Raw genomic sequence first — 25,271 nt, forward strand, 5'->3', positions numbered from 1 at the left:
GATTAAACAACACCATTACCTCTGGGGGGAAACACTAGTATTTCCTGGAGCAGTTAAATCAGATGGCATTATATGTGCTTTATTGAGTGTTGGACACTGATGTTCCCACTGGCTTCTCCAAAGCAATAATAATCAGTAACTGTCTATTTCCAGGGATATGGATTGTGAAATGAAAATATCCCGGACTTCCGTGACATAGATCTGGGAGTTCAAGAAGAAAGATCAAATTGCAAACCACATGCTTTCCGGAGCAGATTAGAATGCTTATAAATTCTGAAATTCACCATTTCTTTATTTTAGCAGAAACCCACCCGAAACATGGGTGCCCAGATACGCTTATTTTGGATGGTGTTGATACCTTCTGCTCTCCTACATGAATCAGGTACTGTGCTTATATTGCCTTGGGCTTGGGGATGGGTTGCTTCTCCGCTTAAAACCCAGCAAAAGTGGGCTGGCATGAAACTGGTAGGCAGCTGAGCCTATTCAACTGTGCAGGAAACCACTCAGCAATTAAGTCTACTAAAACTACGATTAAATTTTATCTCTTGGTTCCATGGGCATACAGAAACAAAAGGATAGAACTCCAAGGATGAAAAGTTCAATGATATGTATTATAAAAACTGAGTATTCAGGCAAACTGGGTTGTACTCAGATTTACCCTCAACTGGCAGTAACAATTCCAAAGCAGAATTCTGCCCAAGATGCTTCCACCAATGGAAGGAAGAAGGGAGTAATTTTTTGCTAATTCCTCCTTCCTCCTGCAGCCGTACTCTTCCAGAGGTTCCTCCAGCCATCCAGATTTTGGGAGGAAATTATGGAGAAGGAATGGGGGGAGGAAGTCTCCTCATCTATTTCACCAGTGTGATTTCTCCACTGGATCAAAAGCCTTCTGTGAACAGACGAAAGCTGCAGGAGGCCGAATTTATGTGTCTTAACTATTAGGAGTGTGTCCCACCTTCTCAAGTTCACTGGTGATTCCCAAGAGCAAATTACACATTACCCATGAATGTGCATAAAAGCCTTAGCAGTGTGTTGATGTTTAAAGAAAGGCTATTTTAAAGGGTGGCAGTTGTGAGTCGAGAAATAGATTTGGTCAGATGAATATGCATCAAGGAGTAGTTGATGATCAGGCTGTACGTTGGTGGAGGGAGGTAGAATCTGTCCCTTTAGATTGTTAATAAAGTTCACAAAATTGCTGCTGTAGAATCCTGTCTACAGATTTATGTGGGTAAAATAAGTTCTCCCAGGAATTAAGACATCATAAAACTTGTATGTATCCACCATCTCCTGCACTGCTCCCAAACACTCAATAAACTTGCAGACTTTATGTTTCCTTATAATACAGAACATTATAGAGCTGGTATACTTGCATTTAACTTAACAACCATTTTGGGTTTTTTGTTTTACAAAGGTGCTCAGCAGTTGCGTTTAGTGAATGGATGGAACAAGTGTGTTGGGAGAGTTGAGGTCAACTACAAAGGAACTTGGGGGACTGTTTGTGATGACAACTTTGATAAGAAAGATGCACATGTAGTGTGCAGACAACTTGATTGTGGAGAGGCAACCACGGTGTATGGATGGTCTTATTTTGGCCGAGGAGCTGGACCCATACTCCTGGACGATGTGAACTGCACAGGAAGTGAACTCTACCTCTGGGACTGTCCTCATGCTACATGGTTGGTAAATGACTGTGGACACAATGAAGACATCAGTGTCGTCTGCTCAGGTAACATCTCTCTGTACGCTATGTAGGGTTTTACAATTGCAAACAAACTTCAAACACATCAAAGAATGATGTTACAAGTAGGGATGGGGAAGAAATTAGATTCAATTCGAATGGGGAAACCAAGTAATTCACATTTTCTGAAACAATATGTGAACCAAAAAGCAGCTCTTTTATGAAACTTGTGCTTCTTCAACTTTAGAATACTGTTCTGTCACCAAGAAATATGTAAAAACAAAAATATACCGGGCAAAGTGTGCATAAAAATGCATATATTAGCTAGAATAACATCCAAACAACCATTATATTTTGAGAAAATGCCTTGAAAAATGTGTATATCAAGTAAAACTTCATACAACAATGTATAAATTAGGAGAAATTCACACTAAATTGCCGGTGGATTTTCATGAGTATATATATATATATATATATATATATATATATATATATATATACACCGTATTTTTCGCTCTATAACACGCACCAGACCATAACACGCACATAGTTTTTAGAGGAGGAAAACAAGAAAAAAAATATTCTAAAAGAAATAGTGGATATATGATTTTTGTGGTTCATGCTGTGGCCACAGACATGTGATCTGACAGTGAGTTTGGAGTAGCCCAATGCAAAAATCCTGAGGATCCATGTGGATCCATGCTTTGTAACCACGGAGGAGGGAAGGAAGGGGAACCATGGATCCTCTGCTCACGACTGCAGCAGATGCACCACCCGCAGGCATTCGCTCCATAACACGCACAGACATTTCCCCTTACTTTCTAGGAGGAAAAAAGTGAGTGTTATGGTGCAAAAAATACGGTATATATATATATATATATGCTGATGTGGAAAAGTGGAGAATTGAACTTATTATTGGAAAAATGAGGGACTGAAAAATGATGAATTTGCCCATCCCTGGTTGCAAGTTGAGTGTTTCAGACAAACCACTTACTATAGGCACAACACAATTTCCATTTATTCAGGTGGTTTGGGAGTAATACAATTTGAACAATCAGAGAGTTAAATAATTGGAAATGCAATTTGAATAGGGTTATGTTGCATACAGAACAAATGACTGTGGACAATTAGAATATTTGGATGACTGCTTGAGAATCAAAGAGCATAGCTTTCAATGCACAAGCAGATTAAGCATGACTAGTACTAAACTTTTTTACTGTTATGGAAGCTGAGATATCCCAAGGAAGCAGATATTTTGATGGAATAGGGCACAGAAAAATGAATTCATCTGGAACTCAGCTATGACAGACTTGTAATCTCTAATGACACTGACTATTCAATAAGGGTGGGGAGTTGCAAGCAAGAGACAGCAGAAAGCTATTAAAAGGTTAACTCTATGTCTTGATAGTTATATAATTCAGTTAACCTAAGTATCAATGACACATGTGTTTATTCCAGTTTTGTAATAAGAATGAATAAAAAATCCAACAATACAATACACAGCAATGCACAACTACATGACACTAATCACAACCCCATGGGATCATGTTCATCAATGCAACATGAGAGTACAAAAGGTATCAGGGCAGCATGCTTAACTAGAAGGATTTTCATTAAAATCACATATTAACAGCACTGTGATTTTTACACAGATACAGTTCAGTAACCATAAAAATAACCATTTCTGTTTCTTTATTTACAGATGCTGGCGATCAACCAACAGGTGAGTCTGTTTATTTGTGGCATAGGCAAAAGTATTCACCAGATTGTTGGATGTTCCTTTGTAGGTTGCAACCAGCGGGATTTCAATTATATCCTGGGAAGGGACAGGGGAATTTGTGACCTTCCATCAATTGTTGGATGACAGCTCTCATTATCGCTGCCCACTGACTATGCTGGCTAGGGCTTATGTTAGCTGGATTCATCCTTGCTCTAGGGGGTGGTAGTGATAATATCATTCATACCTGGTGTCATTCATGCCATACAGTTCTTTTTTATTATTTGCTTCTTGCAAGTCTTCTTTCACTTGGAAGTGAAAGAAGAAAACATCCACTCCAACCACACTTCACTTTCCCACGATGAGCTCTTGTTATGCCTTGGCTGTGAAGAGTATTACATGCTGTCAGTGAGAATATCCCTAAAGGAATAGGGCTATTCTGCTCTCCATGGTAGTGGTAACAATCTGCTTTGTTTCTCCTTGTTGGCGTACGCTGAATTTCCCCCTGTTACTTTGTCCCGTCTTTTGTCATCCTGCCCACAATGCACAGTGCTAAATGACCTGCTCCCTTCTTCAGAGTAATTCCTTTTCTTCCATGCCTTTCACAGTAACCTCTTTAGCAAAAGCATTTCCTGCTCCTTTTGCTTCTCTTTTTTAACTTCTCCATTTCTACATGACTTTTCTCTCCCTACTCTCTTTCTTTCTCTAACCTTTCTCCCTACTTTTTCATCTGATGCAGATTATAAACCCTCCAGGAACAGTGTCTCTTTTGTGTTCTGTACCTGAAGAGTATGCCAAACTGTGTGGTATTTGTGAAGCTGCAGTGGCTTTGGTCCAAGCGTGTCCTTCCTCATGCAGAGGGCACGTGATGATCACAGAAGGGCCATTTTACATCTTGTGCTCGAGTACCGTGGGAGGAAAGTGAAACAAAACCCTAAATTGCATAATCTCTTGGCTATAGAATCTCCCTGTTATAGCACTGTGCAAACCATACCCATCTCTGCCACACCTGGAGTGGCATCAGGTTTGAAACTGGCTACTATGGATTTCCCTGTTGGAAACTTGGGGATGCAAATAATCCTAGCAGGTTTCCTTCTTGTGCCAAATACCTCCGTCTGATTCACAGTTCAACATCCTGCTCTTTGTGTCTTCAACAGGTTACTTGCCTGTCCAGTTGGCCAGCGGAAGCTCAAGCTGTGAAGGCCGCGTTGAAGTGCTTTCTGACGGCCAATGGGGAACAGTGTGTGATGACACCTGGAATATAAGAGCTGCAACTGTTGTATGCCAGCAACTTGGTTGCGGTGAAGCCGTCTCGGCTCTGAAAGGTGCTCCTTTTGGCCAAGGCACAGGCGACATTGTTCTGGACAATGTGGATTGCGATGGAAATGAGACAAGTCTGGGAGAATGCTACCATCAAGGATTATATAATACTAACTGCAATCACAGTGAAGATGCAGGTGTTATTTGTTCAGGTAAATGTGGTCTGTGAGAGCCCAGATGATCTCGCCATGGATCAGGCTGGAACGTATAAAGTAAACACAGGAATGAAAATACCTCTGAGCATGCACAGCGTCTTTTCCCATTACTACTAAATAACCAAAGCAAGATAGTTCTCAAACTCTCAGAACTACAAAGTCATGTTCTTAGGTCCAAAGGACTCATCTAGGCAAACTAGGGCTCCCAACACCTTTTCCCCTTACAATTTAAGCACTAAAGCCACAGCACTGAACTTTTTGGAACAGTCCATAGGGGGTTATGCATACAAGCTCTCTGCACGTGACTGAGGGTTGGGGGTTGTCTTTAATTTTATTTTTGCACTACACACATGACATCTAAACAGTTCTTTAATGAAACATACCATCATTTTCCATACTACTATAGCGCTTGGTGATGGGAGTTGAATAGTTGCATTTAACATGGTGATTTGCCATTCATCACATGAATGGTACACTCCATGCTAACAAAAGTGGCTCTCAACACAGGGTGCTTCTTTCAATTAGCATAAAAGTAGCGAAAGTATGACAACAGTACAATGGGGAGGAGCTGTACACAAAGGTCTGGCATTTAAAAAAGAAATATTACAAAAATAATTTGCAAGAGCCAATGAGCCTCAGGGCAGCATGCAAGTCCTTCCATGCATGCCCAAGGCTTCTTGCGGAATATTTATTTTCCTCCTATGGCTGCTTCAAGTTCATAGATTGGCTTGTCAGGTAGTAGGAGATGCTGCTTTTCAGATGGAAAGAAGTCTTGAGAAGCTACATGAAGTGCTACCTGTTCCAAGTTTCCAGGACTGCCCTTTGTGTCCTTGTTAAATGTCCAGCTAATTTAGTAAGTTATTCCATTTATATCCAATGTGTGCTCCAAAGAGCTTGAGATGGCACACATTCTTCTCCCCACCCCACCCTCTTTTTCCACCATGTGAGGTAGGTTAGACTGAAAGACTGGTCCAAGATTACCCAATGAGCTCCATAACTTAGTGGGGATTTTATCGTGGGTCTCCCCAGCCCTAGTCTATCCACTCCACAAAGCTGACATCACTCAAGGACATGGAAACTATGAGAAGAATCTGTTCTTTCCATCCTGGAGCTGCACCAAAAATGCTATCTTTGTGCATAGACACAATCCAAAATTTATCACTTCTGGACTTTATCTTTATGAAACTCAAAATTATTTTCGTCTCTTGGCAGCTCACACGTATTCTACAACACCAGAAGGAACCACTGCAACATTGTTGACAACAGAAGGAACCACCCAAGCAATAAGCACAACTGAGGAAACGGTTACTCCTGAGATGCCAACCACAACTCAAGGAGGTACACAACAGTCTAAGAAAATTAGTCTTACCTCTGTGCATGGTACTGTGTGGCTTAATTCAATTATTTAAATTTAATAGATAGACAAAATCAGAGAAAGACAAAAAGCACAATTAGGGCATATCCAATCAGGGTGGGTATCTACTGTGCATTTGTAACTTACATAGGGACTGAATCTCTTTATTGACCTGCTAATCACAATGGAAGGTGAGAATAGTAATGAGTTCAAATAACAAGCAAGTCACACATTACAGATCAGCACATTCCCCACATATTAACCATGTGATTTTGCTGTGAACCCAGAAAGATATGAGGTAACTAATGCCTTTATTTTTGCTCGGCATCATGCAGAGCCCTGCATCTGATGCATGGTGTGTTTGCCAGCTCTGCAACGTGTGATGCGACGCCAAGTTGGCGAACTAGTTTTGCTGGAAGCTGCTGTCTGCAAACAGTTAATATGTCTGCTACAAAACTGGTTTATGGTTTGGTTTTGCACATGTGCTGCCCAACAAAACAGACCCAGGGGTTTCCAGCTCCTCTTGGGATATATGTGGTCAACCATATATAGGTACATGTAGAAGTGACATGAGAAGCATTGCATGCCATAAAATACATGCACAAAATTTCCCTACTACCATTGTTCTGTATACTGCTCTGCTTCTTGACACAATCTAAATTTGATTAGGAGAGAGGGGAGGATTTTCTAGAAGTTGCAAATTTTATTTTTGGTATCAGAATGGTGACCACAGAATAACCCCATACATACATTGTGCCACAAGAGTGAAAATTTCAAAACTCTTCAGGAACCTTGAATTCAGGTAAACAGACGTACAATCTGATGAAAGGAGAACATATTGTAGACTTTCTTGAGCTCATGCATTTAGAAAGGGTATAAACACCCAATAAATAAATTATCACAATGCAGTTTCAAGTATATTGGAATCAGCCACAGAAATGTATGCTTTTCAACTATGTGTTTCATGGTTACTCTTTTATTTTGCTGCAATAGCTCCCTCTGTTGTCACTGAAGTTCCTAGCACTTCAGGTAATTCTTTCCTTGTTCTTTTCCCCCTTTTGAATCCATTAAATGCGCCTAGATTAGTAAAGACTCCCATCACAAGGTAAAGTGTCTACAAAAGGATTTGGCATCCTCAGAGTAGGCTGAAAATTACTGAGCCCCATCAGTCAGAAAAAGGTGGTGGTGGTGTTAAGGATTGATTGTTTTTCTCTCTTTTTTCACATTAGTATACAATTGTCAAGATTACATATTATTAAATGAGAAAGTCTTGTCACATTCTTCATCACCTTTTGCAGAGATTTCGCCACCAGGAACATCAGCAAGCCCTTTCTTCCTAAGACTGGTGAATGGAGAGAACAGCTGTCAGGGTCGTGTTGAAGTCTATCATAATGGGGAGTGGGGGACCGTCTGTGATGATGAATGGGATATTAATGATGGGGGGCACAAATTAGCAGCACAACAGTGAAACTGGAAGCTCAGGTGCACAATCAGCTTCCAAAGCAAAGTTCGCAAACCGGAACAATGACTTCGGGGATTGCAACATTCGAGTTCCAAGTTGTTCGGAAACTAAGCTTTTTCAAAAACCGAGGTACTACTGTATTGTTTTAGAAAGAAAGATTCACAGCAGAGCTATCTTTTTAACTAAAACAAGGGTGAAGTTACAGGTGTACAGGCGAGTTTGCACTTACAAACAATTCTGAAGCAGTAGGGTCCAAAACTTTAACTACATATTTAAAAGTGATATGCTATGGAGACAAGGTTTATAATATTTGGTATTGCATCTGGTTTCTTTTTAATTTAGGAACTCCACCTCCACAATCTACAGAACAGAGGGTGACAACTGGTGAGTATTAATGTGGAGTTTTAGCATTTTTCCACAAATGTCATTATTATATATTACTGAATGGGAAATAGTCCTGTGACATTCTTCATCAACTTTTGCAGAGAATGCACCATCAGGAACATCAGCAAGCCTTTTCTCCCTAAGACTGGTGAATGGAGAGAACAGCTGTCAGGGTCGTGTTGAAGTCTTTCATAATGGGGAGTGGGGGACCGTCTGTGATGATGAATGGGACATTAATGATGCTCGCGTTGTCTGCAAAGAAGTTGGTTGTGGAGAAGTCATTTCAGCTCCAACAAGTGCCCACTTTCGCCAAGGCTCCGGCAGCATCCTTCTGGATGCTGTACAGTGCAGTGGGAATGAATCTTCTCTTAAGGACTGCCCCCATAAGGGATGGGGGGTCCATGACTGCAAACATAAGGAAGATGCCAGCGCCATCTGCTCAGGTACCTCAAACTATTTTCCATATGTGTTAAATTTTGCAGCATAGCTTCTCAATCTGCATTGGCAAATACAGTGATACAGCACCTCGGTTTTCGAACGTAATCTGTTCTGGAAGACCATTCGAGTTCCTAAACGTTTGAAAACCGAAGCATTTACTTCCAGAAGCATTTACTTAGGGAAAACTCAGTATGGAAGTCATATGGCACGTTCAACTTCCGAAAAGTGTTCGAAAACAAAAGCCTTTACTTTTGGGTTTACAGCGTTCAAAAACTGAAACGTTCATCAATGGAGAAATTCAAAAAACGTGGTACCACTGTATAGTAGTGATTCAATCTTTTCTATCTATTTGGTAACCTCATTGTATACTGCGGTATATAATTTGTTGATGTAAATACAATGGCTTGTATTGTAAGAACATGATTAGGCTCTTTTTATATTGGAAACTCCTCCATCCACTACCGAGAATCTTATTTCATCTGGGAAACGGTGCTGAAGCTTTCCAGTGCTTGCCCTTCATCCAGTATTATCCCTTTATTTGAAGACTGCACACCCTTTGAACTAATTTTAATTATAAACCCAGAGGACAGAATCCAAAGGCCGATCTGTGGGTGCCTAAGTGCAGTCTTGGAGTGCCTTTAGAAGGTTTTGTGAGAGGACAGAAGCTACACCTATGGCTCTTTGGATTGCACACACAGCTAGCACCAGAACAGCCTGCAGAATAGCCCTTGGTTCCATATTTCATACCATTATGTTATTTGTGATACCATTTGATTGGCAGGTGGACAGCCCCGCTCAGCTGTCAGATTTTTCCTTGCAAAATGGTTCCCCATCCCTGGGGTTGCCATGGGGTTAGAAAAAGAGAGTGGGAATAGCAGCAGGGAGTTGGAGAGCAGAGAAGAGCAGGCCGGGGTGCAGCTCCAAGTAAATAAATGGCAAATAGGAGGTATTCAGATGTATTCTGCATCTGAAAATATAGGCTGTATCAGGTCAAGATGGGTAGCAGGCACTGATAGTAGACTGATTCAGTTGGAGTTTTACTGAATACTGCTGTGTGTGTGTGTGTGTGTGTGTGTGTGTGTGTGTGTGTGTGTTGGAATGAGTTAGTGGTTTAGAAATACTGTTATAATTACAAATAATTAAAATTTCCGTTATTACTGCCTTTAAACCCATAATTAACAGCTATCACTACAGCTTATATCAGCAACTCATATGATTTCAAAATGGGTCATACAAAGTAGTACCTTCCTTGGCATGACCATTAAATGAACAGAGATTCCACTGTTGTGAGGAATCATGGGGTTATTTATGGCTACTAATCCTGATAGCTTTATTCTACCTCCACTGCTTTCCTCCTTTTTAATTTTAAAACATCTAACCTGTTCTTTCTAATTTTTAGAACCTCTAACCACCACAGAAGTACCCACCACACCTGGTAACTATGGGTTTCTTGATTCTAGTGTTTAAATGGAATTTCTTTTATGCTGTGCTTTCTCCTTTCAAATTTTTGGAGCTTCTAACACATTCTTTCCAATTTTAGAACCTATAACCACTACAGTAGAACCCATCACATCTGGTATGTATTTACTTTATCTTGCTTTTTAAAATATAAATAAAGCTGCCTGGTAACCCACTTACCCTCAGCATCCAGAAGAATCATAGCCAGACACTGGAGAGACCTGTCAGGAGTGAGCATGGACCACTGGTACCAAATAGTATGGGAAACAGCCTTACTAGAAAAATTAACCAATAAACTAAAACTGACACGTGGACAAATAGAAGAAGACATCTTTACCCTGGTATGGCTCCCCTTCATCACATACACAGCCCAACAAGACGGGGGGGGGGGGGAATCCACCAACAACATACAAATCAATATGGCTAACCTGACCCAAAACACCCACCCACCCCACTCACACATGAAAACAAAGATCACCACAGACAATCACAAATGAACAACCACACCCTGGGCCACCCCAACCTCTCTCACCACCAAAGGAACACAAGTGAATAGCAAAAAACCTGTACAAGCGACGCTGACACAAAACCACACATATACTAAGTAAAATAGAAACATCGCCACCCGAGCCCACCCCCACTCTTCTTTCCCCTCTCCACCTCTCTCCCCCTTTTCTTCCTAATGTCTCAACAAACAAAACTGATCTGTAAAAAATGTTACTTGGGGGAAAAAAGAGATGGCAAGACGAAAGGGTTTTCCGTTTGTGAGTTGCTTCGCAAGACGAATTTCCCTATGGGCTTGCTTCGCAAGAAGAAAGCCCATAGGGAAATCTCCGGGGACCTCTTTTAAATGCTGGCGGTGGGGAGCAAAGCCTTTCCCCCCCCTCCGGCCTTCAGAAGAGGTCCAGGAAGGCCGGAGGGGACCGAAAGGCTTTGCTCCCCACCGCCAGCATTTTAAAAGCAGTCCGGGATAGCAGGGAAGCGCTTCCCACTACCCCAGACGGCTTTTGAAGGCAGCCGGGGGGAGCAAAGACTTTTGCCCCCCGCCCACCTTCAGAAGAGGTCCTGGACCTCTTCTGAAGGCTGGCGGGGGGGCGAATGTCTTTGCTCCCCCCTGCCTGCCTTCCCAGGAGAGTGGAGAAACGCAGCGTGTTTCTCCGCTATCCCGGACGGCTTTTGAAGGCAGGCAGGGGGGAGCAAAGACTTTCGCCCCCCGCCAGCCTTCAGAAGAGGTCCAGGCGGGGGGCAAAAGAGGTCCCGGGGTTTTTTAAAATGCTGGCGGGCAGCAGCGAAGGTTTCGCTGCCGCCCGCCAGCATTTTAAGATCGCCCCGGACAGCAGAGAAGTCCTCCGCTGTCCCGGGTTTTTTTAAAATGCTGGGGGTGGGAAGAAAAGCCCTTGTCCCCCCCCCAGCCTTCAGAAGAGGTCGGGGGACAGACTGTCCCCGGACCTGGTCTGAAGGCGGTTTCCATAGGAACGCATTGATTGATTTTCAATGCATTCCTATGGGAAACCGTGCTTCGCAAGACGAAAAACTCGCAAGAAGAAAAAACTTGCGGAACGAATTAATTTCGTCTTGCGAGGCACCACTGTATAGGCAAATTCTGAATTTGCAGCAAACCATGGTTTTCCATTATGTTAAAATTCAGCAAACTGTGGCTGAGGTAAAACATAGGCTGCATTCACAAGACAGTGCATTCCACTTCCTGACATTTCCCTATCGGTTGATTTTCAAATTATAGTTGAGTTTTTGCAGAATACACTTCCAGAAATCTAGGAGACTATATCAGGTGTTTAGTGCTCATTTCCTTGTTAATTGCTTCCGGGGGGAAAAACATTATCCCAGAAAAATGCAAAAGTAAAGCAACCAAATTTGAGGCAGTATATCAGCATATAGTTATTTCCTGCCATTTTCATGGGTAAATCATGGAGGAATTAAAGTAGGAATGTGCAAAAATTACATAATTTTTTGTACATCTGAATGCACCCATGATATGCAATCAAATAAGGTTTGCAAACCAAAAACATATTGGATTTTCTGAGTTCTGATGAAACCACAGAAACATGACTTCATTTGATCTATGACAGGTGGCAAGATAAATCATAATCATGTTATATCTGGAGACAATGCAGTGATCTATTTATAACACAAGGGTTGAATGTGTATAGTCCAGTTTGCAGTTACAAGCAGCCCTGATACAATATGAAGACAAGGTGTATAATATTTGGTATTAGATATGTTTCTTTTTTAATTAGGAACTTCACCACCTCAATCTACTGTACAGAGTATCACAACAGGTAAGGACTGATACTGGGTTTTAGGTTTTGGTTTTTTTAATGCATTATCGGTATTATTTATAACTGAAGAAAGAGTAGTGTTGTTACATTCTTCATCATCTTCTGCAGTGAATTCTCCTTTGGAAACATCAGCAAGTCCTTTCTCCCTAAGACTGGTGAATGGAGAGAACAGCTGCCAGGGTCGCCTAGAAGTCCACCATGATGGGACCTGGGGAACTGTCTGTGATGACGATTGGGACTTGAAGGATGCTCAGGTTGTGTGCCAACAACTTGGTTGCGGAGAAGCCACTGCAGCCCCACTAAGTGCCTACTTTGACCAAGGCTCTGGCAGTATTCTCCTGAATGCTGTACAATGCAAAGGAAATGAATCTTCTTTTGAGGACTGTTCTCATAATGGATGGGGAGTCCATGACTGCAAACATAAGGAAGATGCCAGTGTTATCTGCACAGGTATATCCAGTTATTTTGGTTTTTTTACTATACTGTAAGGACCCTATTTCTTTCCTCTCGCTTCCATTCACTTCTGGGAATCTTCTTTCATCGGATAAATGATGGTGGAGTGCAGGGGGTTTTTGTTTGTTTTTTCATCGTATTGTGCATTTATGTGCAGACTGCACACCCACGGAACTGATTTCAGAAATAAATGTGTGGGCTAGAGTCTAAAGACAAATGTGAGCATGTTTAAGCACATAAAGTCACGTCTTGGGATGCCATTAGAATATCCTGTGAAGTGTCAAAAAGTCTATAGCTTTGTCTCCACATACTTCTTGTAACTCAGTAACTCTAGTAACCTCTGTAGTACACTGAATCTGATGGTGTAACTCCATTAAGGTAATAAGGCTAATAGTCATTGATAGATCAATTCACATGAAATTTGTTGTATACACTCTCCTGATCAATACCTGTCTGCAGCAGTGCACATCCTGCAGCAGAATGTATTCTGAGTCTATTCTAGGTGGTGGCGAAAGAATTCATCTGGTCTATCCTAAATCTACTGCTTATCTCTTTCATCAGAGGCACTGATGTTCTCAAGTAGTGAGGAATTAGACCGGAATCATAGTGTGGAGTGAAAAGGGCTCACCATGATTTGCTTGGAGAGGGGGAGGGAGAGATAAGTCATAAGTTTAAGGGCAGGTTCCATATTTTGAAAGACAAAACCTGAAATATTAGGAACCTGAATTTGCAAGTCAATATGGTGGTTTCTTTGCACAATACATGACATAAGGTAGGACTTAGACGAATCAGGTTCTAAACATTAAATCTCTCTGACCTCTACTTCGTGGGGTTCCATCACTAAGAAGCATATAGCTATGAGTTTCCTTTTTCTAATGCTTGCATGTACTTTCTTTTTATGCTGTGCTTTCTTATTTCCATTTATAGGCCCCATAACCACCACAGAAATACCCATTACATCAGGTATGTATTAACCTGGCGCTCGCTTCTCTCTCTCTCTCTCTCTCTCTCTCTCTCTCTCTCTGTGTGTGTGTGTGTGTATGAGAGAAAGAGAGAGAGACAGACAGAGAGAGACAGAGAGAGATTTAATCCATGCTACCATTCTTGGTATAATGCTGCGCATATTATACTCAGTGTTGGGCAGAAAGGAGAGTCCAATTGGGTGTCCTAACAGCAGCATATATTGCAATTTCCCTTCTTCCACCCATTCCTTCTTTCATTGGTCTGGCCCTATATCTATACCGTCCTTTATCTCTCTGGCTATTTATTTGTATACCTGTCGATACAGGGCAATATACAAATTTCATTCAGTCAGTCATTAACAATACTATTTAGCATATTATTTTAAAGAGAAAGAGATTTGCAGTACAACCCTCTTCTCTGGGGAAAATAGCATGTTTTAACTTCTGCCCTTGGTTTTCACATTCATGAAGCAACAATAGGAAGAGTTTGCGCTTCCATAGAATGAATTAATTTGAAAAGAAAGCTGTTGAGAAGTTCAAACAAACTTTTATCAGGCCTCTTCATTTTCATTTATTTATTAAAATTTATACACCGCTTGATTATAAAATGTCTCAAAGCTGTTAACAAAAAATATAAAACAATAATGTAATTGTGTTTTTTAAAAATGAATTGGAATAATTTGAAAACATTCCAAGAATTAAAATCAACAATAAACTGAAAACAGATTAAAATGCTCATCAATACTAAATAGCTCAGTTGGGTGGTCTAAAGAAAAATCTTTTTAGCATACACCAAAAATAAGAACCAATAATTTACATTCAAACCAAGTTTGCAAAACAATAATAAATGTATTTTCTGAGTTGCATTGAAACAAAAAACTGAGACATGACTTCTTTTGTTCATTCTATGTGAGGGGACATGATAAAATATAAACATCTTATATCTGAAGGCAAGACACTTGAAGTTAAAAGTTTATAGGCCAATACACAGTTACAAGAAACCCTGAAAAGTCAGATTTGAAAAACTTAATTACATATTTAAAAGTGATATGATATAAGACAAGGTTTAAAATATTTGGCATTGTATCTGTTTATTTTAAAATTAGGAACTCCACCACCTCCAACTACTGAACAGAGTGTTACAACAGGTAAGTAGCGATGCTGGGTTTTAGTGGAAATAAATGCAGTTGTCAGTATTATATGTAAGTGAAGAAAGAATAGTGTGTTACATTCTTCATTAACATTTGCAGTGAATTCTCCTTTGGAAACATCAGCAAGTCCTTTCTCCCTAAGACTGGTGAACGGAGAGAGCAGCTGTCAGGGTCGCCTTGAAGTCTACCATGATGGGACCTGGGGAACTGTCTGTGATGACGATTGGGACTTGAAGGATGCTCAGGTTGTGTGCCAACAACTTGGTTGTGGAGAAGCCACTGCAGCCCCACTAAGTGCCTACTTTGACCAAGGCTCTGGCAGTATTCTCCTGAATGCTGTACAATGCAAAGGGAATGAATCTTCTTTTGAGGATTGTTCTCATAATGGATGGGGAGTCCATGACTGCAAACATAAGGAAGATGCCAGTGTTATCTGCTCAGGTACATCCAGTTATACTCTGTATATGCTTATTTCTAAAGCACCTCTTCTACATCTGCATTAAACATATTGAAGTTATTGTGTCTACACTGTAATAACATGGTTTGACTTTTTATGCTCTCTTCAGTTCACTTCTGGGAATCTTCTTTCATATTCATAAATGTTGTTGGAGTTTTTCTGTGCAAGTTTCCTTTTTTGCAATGCATTATGAATCTATATGCGGTCTGCACACCCATTGAACTAATGTCAATAATAAACGTATAAACGTATAGGCTAGAATCAAAAGAGAGATATGGACATACTCAAGCACATGAGATCACAAGTCTTTGAGCACTTATTAAAATATTCTGCAAAGAGATAGAAATTCTTATTTGGCATCATAAAATGCTAGTAACTAGTATTCAGTGACACACTGGATTTTATAGGGTTGCCATACATCCGGGAATTCCCAGACATGTCCTCTTTTGGGTGTCCCACATGCTCATCTGTGGGGAATGTTACATTTTAAAGCAAATGTCCTGGATTTGGGGTTGGCTTGTTGTTGTTTTTGGTGCACAGGCAGCCGTGGTTCAGGCTCAGGCTCTTGCCAGGTTCTGGCTAGGGCTCAGGCATGGGCATGGGCAGCTCGGGCTTAGTGGTGGCAGTGCGATACCTGATAGCCCTATCAGGAAATTGCCCTGAAAAAACCCTCACCAACTTTTTGTATCTGGGTTTTTACCTCTTGAAATATGGCAACCCTACGATATGATGGTGTAGGCTCCATTCAGGTAATATGCCTAATAGCCACCGCTAGACTGATTCACTTGGATTCACCCCTATGCCTTAGAACCATAATCAAGAACTGTCAGCAGCAGTGCACATCCTGTGGCAGAAAGTCACCTGAGCTCATTTCAGATGGTGGGGATAAGCAATGTATCTGGTCTTTCCTGAATATACTGCTTATCACATTCACTAAATGATCTGATGTCCCAGTATACTGAGGAATTATACTGAGACCATAATGTGTAAAAGGGTTCACTTTCTGTCATTTCTTCAGTATGGTAATATGGCACAAAGCAAAGGTTTACCTTATGGGTGATGAAAGGAACATAAACATACACATAGGTTAAGTGCAGGGTCCATATTATTTATAACAACAACAACAACAGGAAGTATAAAATTTGGAAGCTAAATCTGCAAGTGAAAATGGTTCCTTAGCTCATTCTGGGATTCAGTCTAGGACCTGAGCAATGTGAGTTCTAAACATCAACTTACTTCGATAGCTTCCTCCAGAGGTGCCATCATTTACCACAAATGTAGTCTGTCTCATACCCAAACCTTCTCTTGGTGGTTGGAGAAACCCCCCTAACAGATTAGGGGGTGGACAGTGGGGGGGGGGGAGAAGAAAGTTCCATTGCACAAGCAGAGGTTGTTCCACTTGTGGTAGGAGTTATGTAGTGCTTCTCTGAGCACAACTCCAAATACAAATGAAGTTCTAAACATTAAATTTTTCTGATAGCTGCTGGCTTAGGTGCCATAATTAAGAACCATAGAATCATGCATTTCTGTCTTCTGGTGTTCAAACAGTCTTTCTTTTTATATTGTTCTTCCTTCTTTCATTTTTAGGACCTCTAACTACCACAGAAACACCCATTACATCTGGTATGTATTCACTTGAATTTATCTTGTTTTTTAAGCAACAAATTTGCACTCTCTGCTGCCATTCCTTTGTATAATTCTGCTGGACTGACCCTCAGCATGGGGCAGAAAGGAGAGAACAGTTGGGTGTCATTAAAACATTAATTAGATTATTTAAAAGTGATATGATATGGAGACAAGGTTTATAATATTTGGTATTCTATCTGTTTCTTTTTAAATTAGGAACACCACCACAATCTACAGAACAGAGTGTTACAACTGGTAAGTATTGATATGAGCTTTTAGTTTGGGGTGTTGCTGTTTTTTTACAAGTGTCAATATTATATATAACTGAACTAAGAATGGTCTTGTAACATTCTTCATCACCTTTTGCAGAGATTTCACCATCAGAAACATCAGCAAGTCCTTTCTCCCTAAGACTGGTGAATGGAGAGAACAGCTGTCAGGGTCGTGTTGAAGTCTATCATGATGGGAGTTGGGGAACAGTCTGTGATGACGGTTGGGACCTGAAGGATGCTCAGGTTGTGTGCCAACAACTTGGTTGCGGAGAAGCCACTGCAGCTCTCACAAATGCCCACTTTGGCCAAGGCTCTGGCAGCATCCTCCTGAATGAAGTACATTGCGAAGGGAATGAATCTTCTTTTGAGTACTGCTCCCATAATGGATGGGGAGTTCATGACTGCAAACATAAGGAAGATGCCAGCATTATCTGCTCAGGTACCTCAATTTATTTTCTGTATACACATACACTTCTTATCTAGATCTGTATTTGCAAACATAATAGTTACTCTGTCTATATATAAAGGAAATGATTTGACTCCCCACCCCCACCCCCACCCCAAGTATCATCTATTGACTTCAGTGAATCTTATTTCATCTAATACTGTAAGCGATGCTGAAGTTTTTCTGACAATTCTTTGCATCTGGTTACGCATTTATTTGAAGACTGCACACACATCATACTACTACTACTACTGCTAATAATAATAATAATAATAATAATAATAATAATAATATATGTATAGGCTGCAATCTAAAGAGATATATGGGCATGCTCAAGCTGGGATCATAGTGCTATATGAAAGGGCCTGCCATCTCTGTAATAAAAATCATGGCACAAAGCAAAATTTGCCTGGGGGAGGGGAAGGAACATGCACATAGGTTTGCAGGCCAATGTGCAGTGTAGCTGCAGGTAGTATAATGACAGAGTTGGAAGTGATCCCAAAAGTCATCTAGTCCAAGCCCCAACCCCACACACTGTGGTGCTGTACTGGGCCGCAACCATCGCCCACCCCAAAAGGTGGTAGCTGCTCACTGAGGTTTACCATAACTAAAAACCATACAGCTATGAGATTCAGTCTTCTGGTATTTAAATAAGCTTTCTCTTTATGCTATTCTTTCTTCTTTCTATTTTTAGGACCCCTCACCACCACAGAAATACCCATTACATCAGGTATGTATGTATTAGATTTGTTGTTGTTTAGTCATTTAGTCGTGTCTGACTCTTCGTGACCCCATGGACCAGAGCACGCCAGGCACTCCTGTCTTCCACTGCCTCCCGCAGTTTGGTCAGACTCATGCTGGTAGCTTTGAGAACACTTTCCAACCATCTCATCCTCTGTCTTCCCCTTCTCCTTGTGCCTTCCATCTTTCCCAACATCGGGGACTTTTCCAGGGAGTCTTCTCTTCTCATGAGGTGGCCAAAGTATTGGAGTCTCAGCTTCAGGATCTGTCCTTCCAGTGAGCACTCAGTACTAGATTTGGCTTGCCTTTAAAAAGAAAACGGATTTCCACTCTATGCTGCCATTTTTTGCCATAATTCTGCTGGAATAGCCCTCAGTGTACTGCAGAAGTGATGGACCAATCAGATGTCATAACTTTCCTTTGGCTCTCTCCACTGGTGATTCTGTGTATATGTGTATGTGTAGAAAGATTCAATGTATCTCCCTTATTGTCAGTTAAAATAATAAGAGGAATCTGCACTGCCTTAGGATAAATTAATTTCATGGAAAATTCAAAGACACTGGAAGGTCTGCCATATATGGTTTGTAAAGATTTACAAAATTTGAGTTGCTCTTCAAATACACACAGACTGCACTGAGATATAGGCTGAGAAATAAGGTGGTAAATATAGACCATATATTTAAAGATCATTTTGCCTGAAAGAATCCTGAGGGCTGTAATATACTGCTCACAGAGCTACAATTCCCAGCACCCTTAACAAACAATACTTCCAAGGATAAGTGTGGTGTGTGTGTTCTTTAAATGTATGTTCTGTACACTGCCAAAATTATAAACTATGACACAGAATTATGGGCATAATAGGCATGAGCATTAGAATCATAAAATCATAGAATCATAGAGTTGGAAGAGACCACAAGGGCCATCGAGTCCAACCCCCTGCCAAGCAGGAAACACCATCAGAGCACTCCTGACATATGGTTGTCAAGCCTCTGCTTAAAGACCTCCAAAGAAGGAGACTCCACCACACTCCTTGGCAGCAAATTCCACTGTCGAACAGCTCTTAGTGTCAGGAAGGTCTTCCTAATGTTTAGGTGGAATCTTCTTTCTTGTAGTTTGGAACCATTGCTCCGTGTCTGCTTCTCTGGAGCAGCAGAAAACAACCTTTCTTCCTCCTCTATGTGACATCCTTTTATATATTTGAACATGGCTATCATATCACCCCTTAACCTCCTCTTCTCCAGGCTAAACATGCCCAGCTCCCTTAGCCATTCCTCATAAGGCATCGTTTCCAGGCCTTTGACCATTTTGGTTGCCCTCCTCTGGACACGTTCCAGTTTGTCAGCGTCACACTGTTGGCTCATGTCAAGTTTGTGGTCAACCAAGACTCCTAGATCCTTTTCACATGTACTGCTCTCAAGCCAGGTGTCACCCATCTTGTATTTGTGCCTCTTGTTTTTTTTTTTGCCCAAGTGCAATACTTTACATTTCTCCCTGTTAAAATTCATCTTGTTTGTTTTGGCCCAGTTCTCTAATCTGTCAAGGTCGTTTTGAAGTGTGATCCTGTCCTCTGGGGTGTTAGCCACCCCTCCCAGTTTGGTGTCATCTGCAAATTTGAACAGGATGCCCTTAAGTTTCTGCATTCTCTTCTCTGTGCTATATGTAGCTTCTGAATTTGCAGCAAAGCAGTTTTCTCTTATTTGCAAATCCAGCAAACTATGCAGGAGACAAAAGGTAATTTGCTCTTAAGTCACATCTGCAAGCCAGGAACCAAGCAGGGTATTTGAGTTTTTATAAAACCAGAAACCAAGAAATGACATTTATGTTTGTTCTGCGTGAGGTGAATAGATTAAATGTAAGCATGCTATACCTGAGGGCAACTCTGTGATCTGTTGGATGAGAATTTGGAATAATAAGTTTAATGATAATGTTCAGCCGTACACTGTTTTCTACATGTAATACTATCAGTACTTGTATATAGATGTTTTATTTTCTTTATTGAGCTTTTTTTAAAAAATAACATAAGAGTAAGGTTAAATGTGTATAGGCTAGTTTGTCATCACAAACAACCCTGAAGGGTATATATTTATAATTAGATATTTAAAAGTGATATGATATGGAGACAAGGTTTGAAATATTTGGCACTTTATCTGGTTTGTTTCTTTTTAAATTAGGAAGTCCACCACCACAGTCTACTGAAAAAAGCGTGACAACTGGCAAGTATTAATGTGGTGTTTTAACTTTTTTATGATTGTCAACGTTATCTATAAACAATAAATAGTCTTACATTCCTCATCAACCTCTGCAGAGAATGCTCCATCAGGAACATCAGCAAGTCCTTTCTCCCTAAGACTGGTGAATGGAGAGAACAGCTGCCAGGGTCGCCTAGAAGTCCACCATGATGGGACCTGGGGAACTGTCTGTGATGACGATTGGGACTTGAAGGATGCTCAGGTTGTGTGCCAACAACTTGGTTGCGGAGAAGCCACTGCAGCCCCACTAAGTGCCTACTTTGACCAAGGCTCTGGCAGTATTCTCCTGAATGCTGTACAATGCAAAGGGAATGAATCTTCTTTTGAGGACTGTTCTCATAATGGTTGGGGAGTCCATGACTGCAAACATAAGGAAGATGCCAGCGTTATCTGCTCAGGTACATCCAGTTTTTCTCTGTATATTCTTATTTCTAAAGCATCTCTTCTACATCTGCATTGAACACATTGAAGTTTTACTGTCTATTCTGTGCTTTCTTCTTTTCATTTTAGGACCCATCACCACCACTGAAACATCCATTACATCTGGTATGTATTCACTTGACTTACACTTGATTTTAAAAACAAAACAAAACATACTGGCACTCCTTGCTGCCATTGCTTGCATAATTCCGCTGGAATGGTCCTCATTGTGCAGCAGAAATGAGGAACCAATCAAATGGCAATACAGTACCACTAATTTCAGATTCTCTGCTTGCACATAATTCACCTTTTCATTGGTCAATTAATCTGGCCACCTAATATCTAGACCTCCTTTAGCTCTCTCTTCAAGCTATGTTGTATACAGTGGTACCTTGGTTCTCAAACTTAATCTGTTCCAGAAGTCTTTTCCAAAACCAAAGCATTCTAAAACCAAGGCATGCTTACCCATAGAAAGTAATGCAAAATGGATTGATTTGTTCCAGACTTTTAAAAACAACCCCTAAAACAACAATTTAACATGAATTTTACTATCTAATGAGACCATTGATCCATAAAATGAAAGTAATAATCAATGTACTGTACTATGAAATAAATAAGAAAGTACTGTAGATGATAATTTTTTTAAAAAAAAAATTATTACCTGCACTGATGATAGTTATTGTTTGGATGGGGGGCTTTTATCTATTTCCGTAGTCACACAATCAATCAAATCATAAAATGAAGAACAAACCACAGTCCCAAAAACAAAAAAGCCACACAAATTAAAACACAAAAAAACCAAAAACAAAAGCACCAAATATAAGCTCCAAATATCACCTCAGAACACTGCAATCAGAAATGGAAGGCTTTGGTTACAATGGGGGGGTGCAAATTAGCAGTGCAACACTGAAAACAGGAGGGAAAAGGCTTTGATTACAATGGGGGGGACACAAATTAGCAGCGCGACAGTGGAAACTTATTATTATTCTTATTATGTGTGTATAAAATGAATAAAAATTATTTTTTTAAAAAAAGAAAACGGAAGCTCGGGAACATGTTCAGCTTCCAAAGCAAAGTTCGCAAACCGGAACAGTGACTTTGGGGATTGCAGCATTCGAGTTCCAAGTTGTTCGGAAACTAAGCTGTTCAAAAACCGAGGTACCACTGTATTGTTTTAGAAAGAAAGAGATTCACAGCAGACCTATCTTTTTAACTAAAGCAAGGGTGAAGTTACAGGTGTACAGACGAGTTTGCACAATTCCGAAGCGCTAGGGTCCAAAACTTTAACTACATATTTAAAAGTGATATGATATGGAGACAAGGTTTATAATATTTGGTATTGGATCTGGTGTCTTTTTAATTTAGGAACTCCACCTCCACAATCTACAGAACAGAGGGTAACAACTGGTGAGTATTAATGTGGAGTTTTAGCATTTTTCCACAAATGTCATTATTATATATTAATGAATGGGAAATAGTCCTGTGACATTCTTCATCAACTTTTGCAGAGAATGCACCATCAGGAACATCAGCAAGCCTTTTCTCCCTAAGACTGGTGAATGGAGAGAACAGCTGTCAGGGTCGTGTTGAAGTCTTTCATAATGGGGAGTGGGGGACCGTCTGTGATGATGAATGGGACATTAATGATGCTCGCATTGTCTGCAAAGAAGTTGGTTGTGGAGAAGTCATTTCAGCTCCAACAAGTGCCCACTTTCGCCAAGGCTCCGGCAGCATCCTTCTGGATGCTGTACAGTGCAGTGGGAATGAATCTTCTCTTAAGGACTGCCCCCATAAGGGATGGGGGGTCCATGACTGCAAACATAAGGAAGATGCCAGCGCCATCTGCTCAGGTACCTCAAACTATTTTCCATATGTGCTAATGTCTAGATCTGCATTTGCAAATCTTTTGTCTCTGTTGTAAATCCATGAATCAACTTCCTCTTTTCTCTCCTTTTAATTAGAATTTCTTCCATCCAGTGCAGGGAATCATTTTTTCATATGATAAGTCACAAAGGAATTATTCCCGTGCATTTGTTTTGTTTGTTTTTGCATCTGCTTATACATTTGTACACTGCACATCGATTGATGGGCCAATGGCCGTAATAAAGATCAATCAATCCATCAATCGATTGAACTAATTTCAATAATATATTGTTTAAAAGCAAAAAGACATGCAGAAATGCTTAAATGCATGAGGTCAGAGGACTTCAAGGACTTGAAGAACCTGCAAGTGGCCAGAAACTCAAACCCTTTGGATCCTATCAACTTTTAATGAATAGTATTGAGGAACATAATGGATTTGATGATAGCTAATATACACGGACAAACCAATTCACTTGGAATTCATTTAATTTAGATTTCTCCATTAGAGATATAGTCAATAGCTGTCAGCAGCAGTGCACATCCCATGATAGAAGAAGTTCTAATTTCATCCCAGGTGGTGAGGAGAATATTTGCTTTGGATCTATTATAAGTCTATTTTTCACTTTCATTACATGGTCTGGTATTCCAGAATAGTGAGGAATAGGTGTGGGGCCGTAGTACTGAGTGAAATGGGCATAATTCTTGACATTTTCCCAGTGTACAGTAAAGCACAAAGCAAAGATTTGTCATGTAATGAAAATGGACACATACCCATAGATTTTGGTGAAGGTTCCACAATAGGAAATAAGAAAATTAGAAACTAAACTGGCAAGTTAAAATGCAGGCTTCCTTGCTCAATCAGTTTCACCCTTATAGTAAAGTGAACAATGCAGATAAGGTTCTAAACATTAAATTTCTCTAATATCTGCTTGATGAGGTGCCATAATTAAGAACCATATGCAGTAACAATGAGTTCCTCCTTTCTGGTTTTTAAATGGGCATTATTTTTATGCTGTGCTTCTTTCTATTTCCAGGACCCCTTACCACCACAGAAATACCCATTACATCTGGTATGTATTTTTTGACTTTATCATGTTTTATAAAAAAGGGGGGGAGGACAAACCAACAGATTAATTTTCCCTGCTGCGATTGTTTGACATAATTCTTCTGGAATGGCTCTTAGCATAGGGCAGAAAGGAAAGAGTTTGAGTGTGATAGCAGTAGCACCTTTTGCAGTTTTCCCCCATTCACCCTGGTTGCCCAATGCCCAACCTCCCTTAAGCTGTCTCCTGCAGCTGTTTAGTATATAAAGAGAAATAGATTCAGGGCGCAGCCCTCTTCAGAGAAAATAACATGGTGTACATTATACCCCTGGTTTTCATGTATCATGGGGCAGCAATATTACATGTTGCATGTTACATCTGGAGGCAACACAGTAACATATTTATAACACAGAGAAGAGGTTAAAGATATATAGGCCAGTTTGCAAACAATCCTGAGGAGCAAATTTATAAAACCTTCCTTAGATATTTAAACAAAATGGCATTATATGTGGACAAGATTTAATATATTTAGTATTGCATCTGGTTTCCTTTTAATTTAGGAACTCCACCTCCACAATCTACAGAACAGAGGGTGACAACTGGTGAGTATTAATGTGGAGTTTTAGCATTTTTCCACAAATGTTATTATTATATATTACTGAACGAGAAATAGTCCTGTAACATTCTTCATCAACTTTTGCACCATCAGGAACATCAGCAAGTCCTTTCTCCCTAAGACTGGTGAATGGAGAGAACAGCTGCCAGGGTCGCCTAGAAGTCCACCATGATGGGACCTGGGGAACAGTCTGTGATGACGGTTGGGACTTGAAAGATGCTCAGGTTGTGTGCCAACAACTTGGTTGCGGAGAAGCCACTGCAGCTCTCACAAATGCCCACTTTGGCCGAGGCTTTGGCAGCATCCTCCTGAATGAAGTACATTGCGAAGGGAATGAATCTTCTTTTGAGGACTGTTCTCATAATGGATGGGGAGTCCATGACTGCAAACATAAGGAAGATGCCAGCGTTATCTGCTCAGGTACCTCCAATTATTTTCCATATGTGTTTGCAGCATCTCTTCTAAATATTTCCAAATATATATATTCTGCCTGTATTGCAAGGATACAGTTATACTTTTTCATTTCTGTTTTTTAAATTAAAAACCCTTCCATCCACCACAGAGAATATTCTTTCATCTCATAAGTGGTGCTGAACTTCTGAAGGCCAGGGCGGCTGCATCTGATGATACATTTATTTAAAGACTGCACAGCCATTGACCTAATTTCAATAATAAAGACATAGGCTAGACTCTAAAGACATACTGTATGT

At 40.4% G+C, this 25,271-nt stretch overlaps 1 protein-coding gene across 1 annotated transcript in view; it reads left to right on the forward strand.

The window, feature by feature from the left end:
* Positions 1-283: 283 nt before the first annotated feature.
* Positions 284-25,271, forward strand: part of LOC309370638 (scavenger receptor cysteine-rich domain-containing protein DMBT1-like) — a gene marked incomplete at its 3' end in the record, with an annotated part of 37,906 nt that continues 12,918 nt past the window's right edge. The window contains exons 1-25 of the mRNA XM_081912551.1: positions 284-382; positions 1,412-1,726; positions 3,381-3,401; positions 4,553-4,867; positions 6,083-6,208; positions 7,523-7,688; positions 8,215-8,513; positions 9,290-9,454; positions 10,049-10,084; positions 12,222-12,263; positions 12,372-12,713; positions 13,644-13,679; positions 14,785-14,826; positions 14,929-15,270; positions 16,874-16,909; positions 17,129-17,167; positions 17,282-17,623; positions 18,324-18,359; positions 20,676-21,017; positions 21,130-21,165; positions 22,405-22,446; positions 22,548-22,889; positions 23,937-23,972; positions 24,506-24,547; positions 24,634-24,981. Of these exons, the coding sequence (XP_081768677.1) occupies positions 319-382; positions 1,412-1,726; positions 3,381-3,401; positions 4,553-4,867; positions 6,083-6,208; positions 7,523-7,688; positions 8,215-8,513; positions 9,290-9,454; positions 10,049-10,084; positions 12,222-12,263; positions 12,372-12,713; positions 13,644-13,679; positions 14,785-14,826; positions 14,929-15,270; positions 16,874-16,909; positions 17,129-17,167; positions 17,282-17,623; positions 18,324-18,359; positions 20,676-21,017; positions 21,130-21,165; positions 22,405-22,446; positions 22,548-22,889; positions 23,937-23,972; positions 24,506-24,547; positions 24,634-24,981 (3,952 nt within the window). The 5' untranslated portion in view covers positions 284-318. The remainder of the gene's footprint in view (positions 383-1,411; positions 1,727-3,380; positions 3,402-4,552; positions 4,868-6,082; positions 6,209-7,522; positions 7,689-8,214; positions 8,514-9,289; positions 9,455-10,048; positions 10,085-12,221; positions 12,264-12,371; positions 12,714-13,643; positions 13,680-14,784; positions 14,827-14,928; positions 15,271-16,873; positions 16,910-17,128; positions 17,168-17,281; positions 17,624-18,323; positions 18,360-20,675; positions 21,018-21,129; positions 21,166-22,404; positions 22,447-22,547; positions 22,890-23,936; positions 23,973-24,505; positions 24,548-24,633; positions 24,982-25,271) is intronic.

Source organism: Podarcis melisellensis, assembly GCF_964234715.1.
Source record: "Podarcis melisellensis genome assembly, chromosome: 5".
NCBI classification, from domain to species: domain Eukaryota; kingdom Metazoa; phylum Chordata; class Lepidosauria; order Squamata; family Lacertidae; genus Podarcis; species Podarcis melisellensis.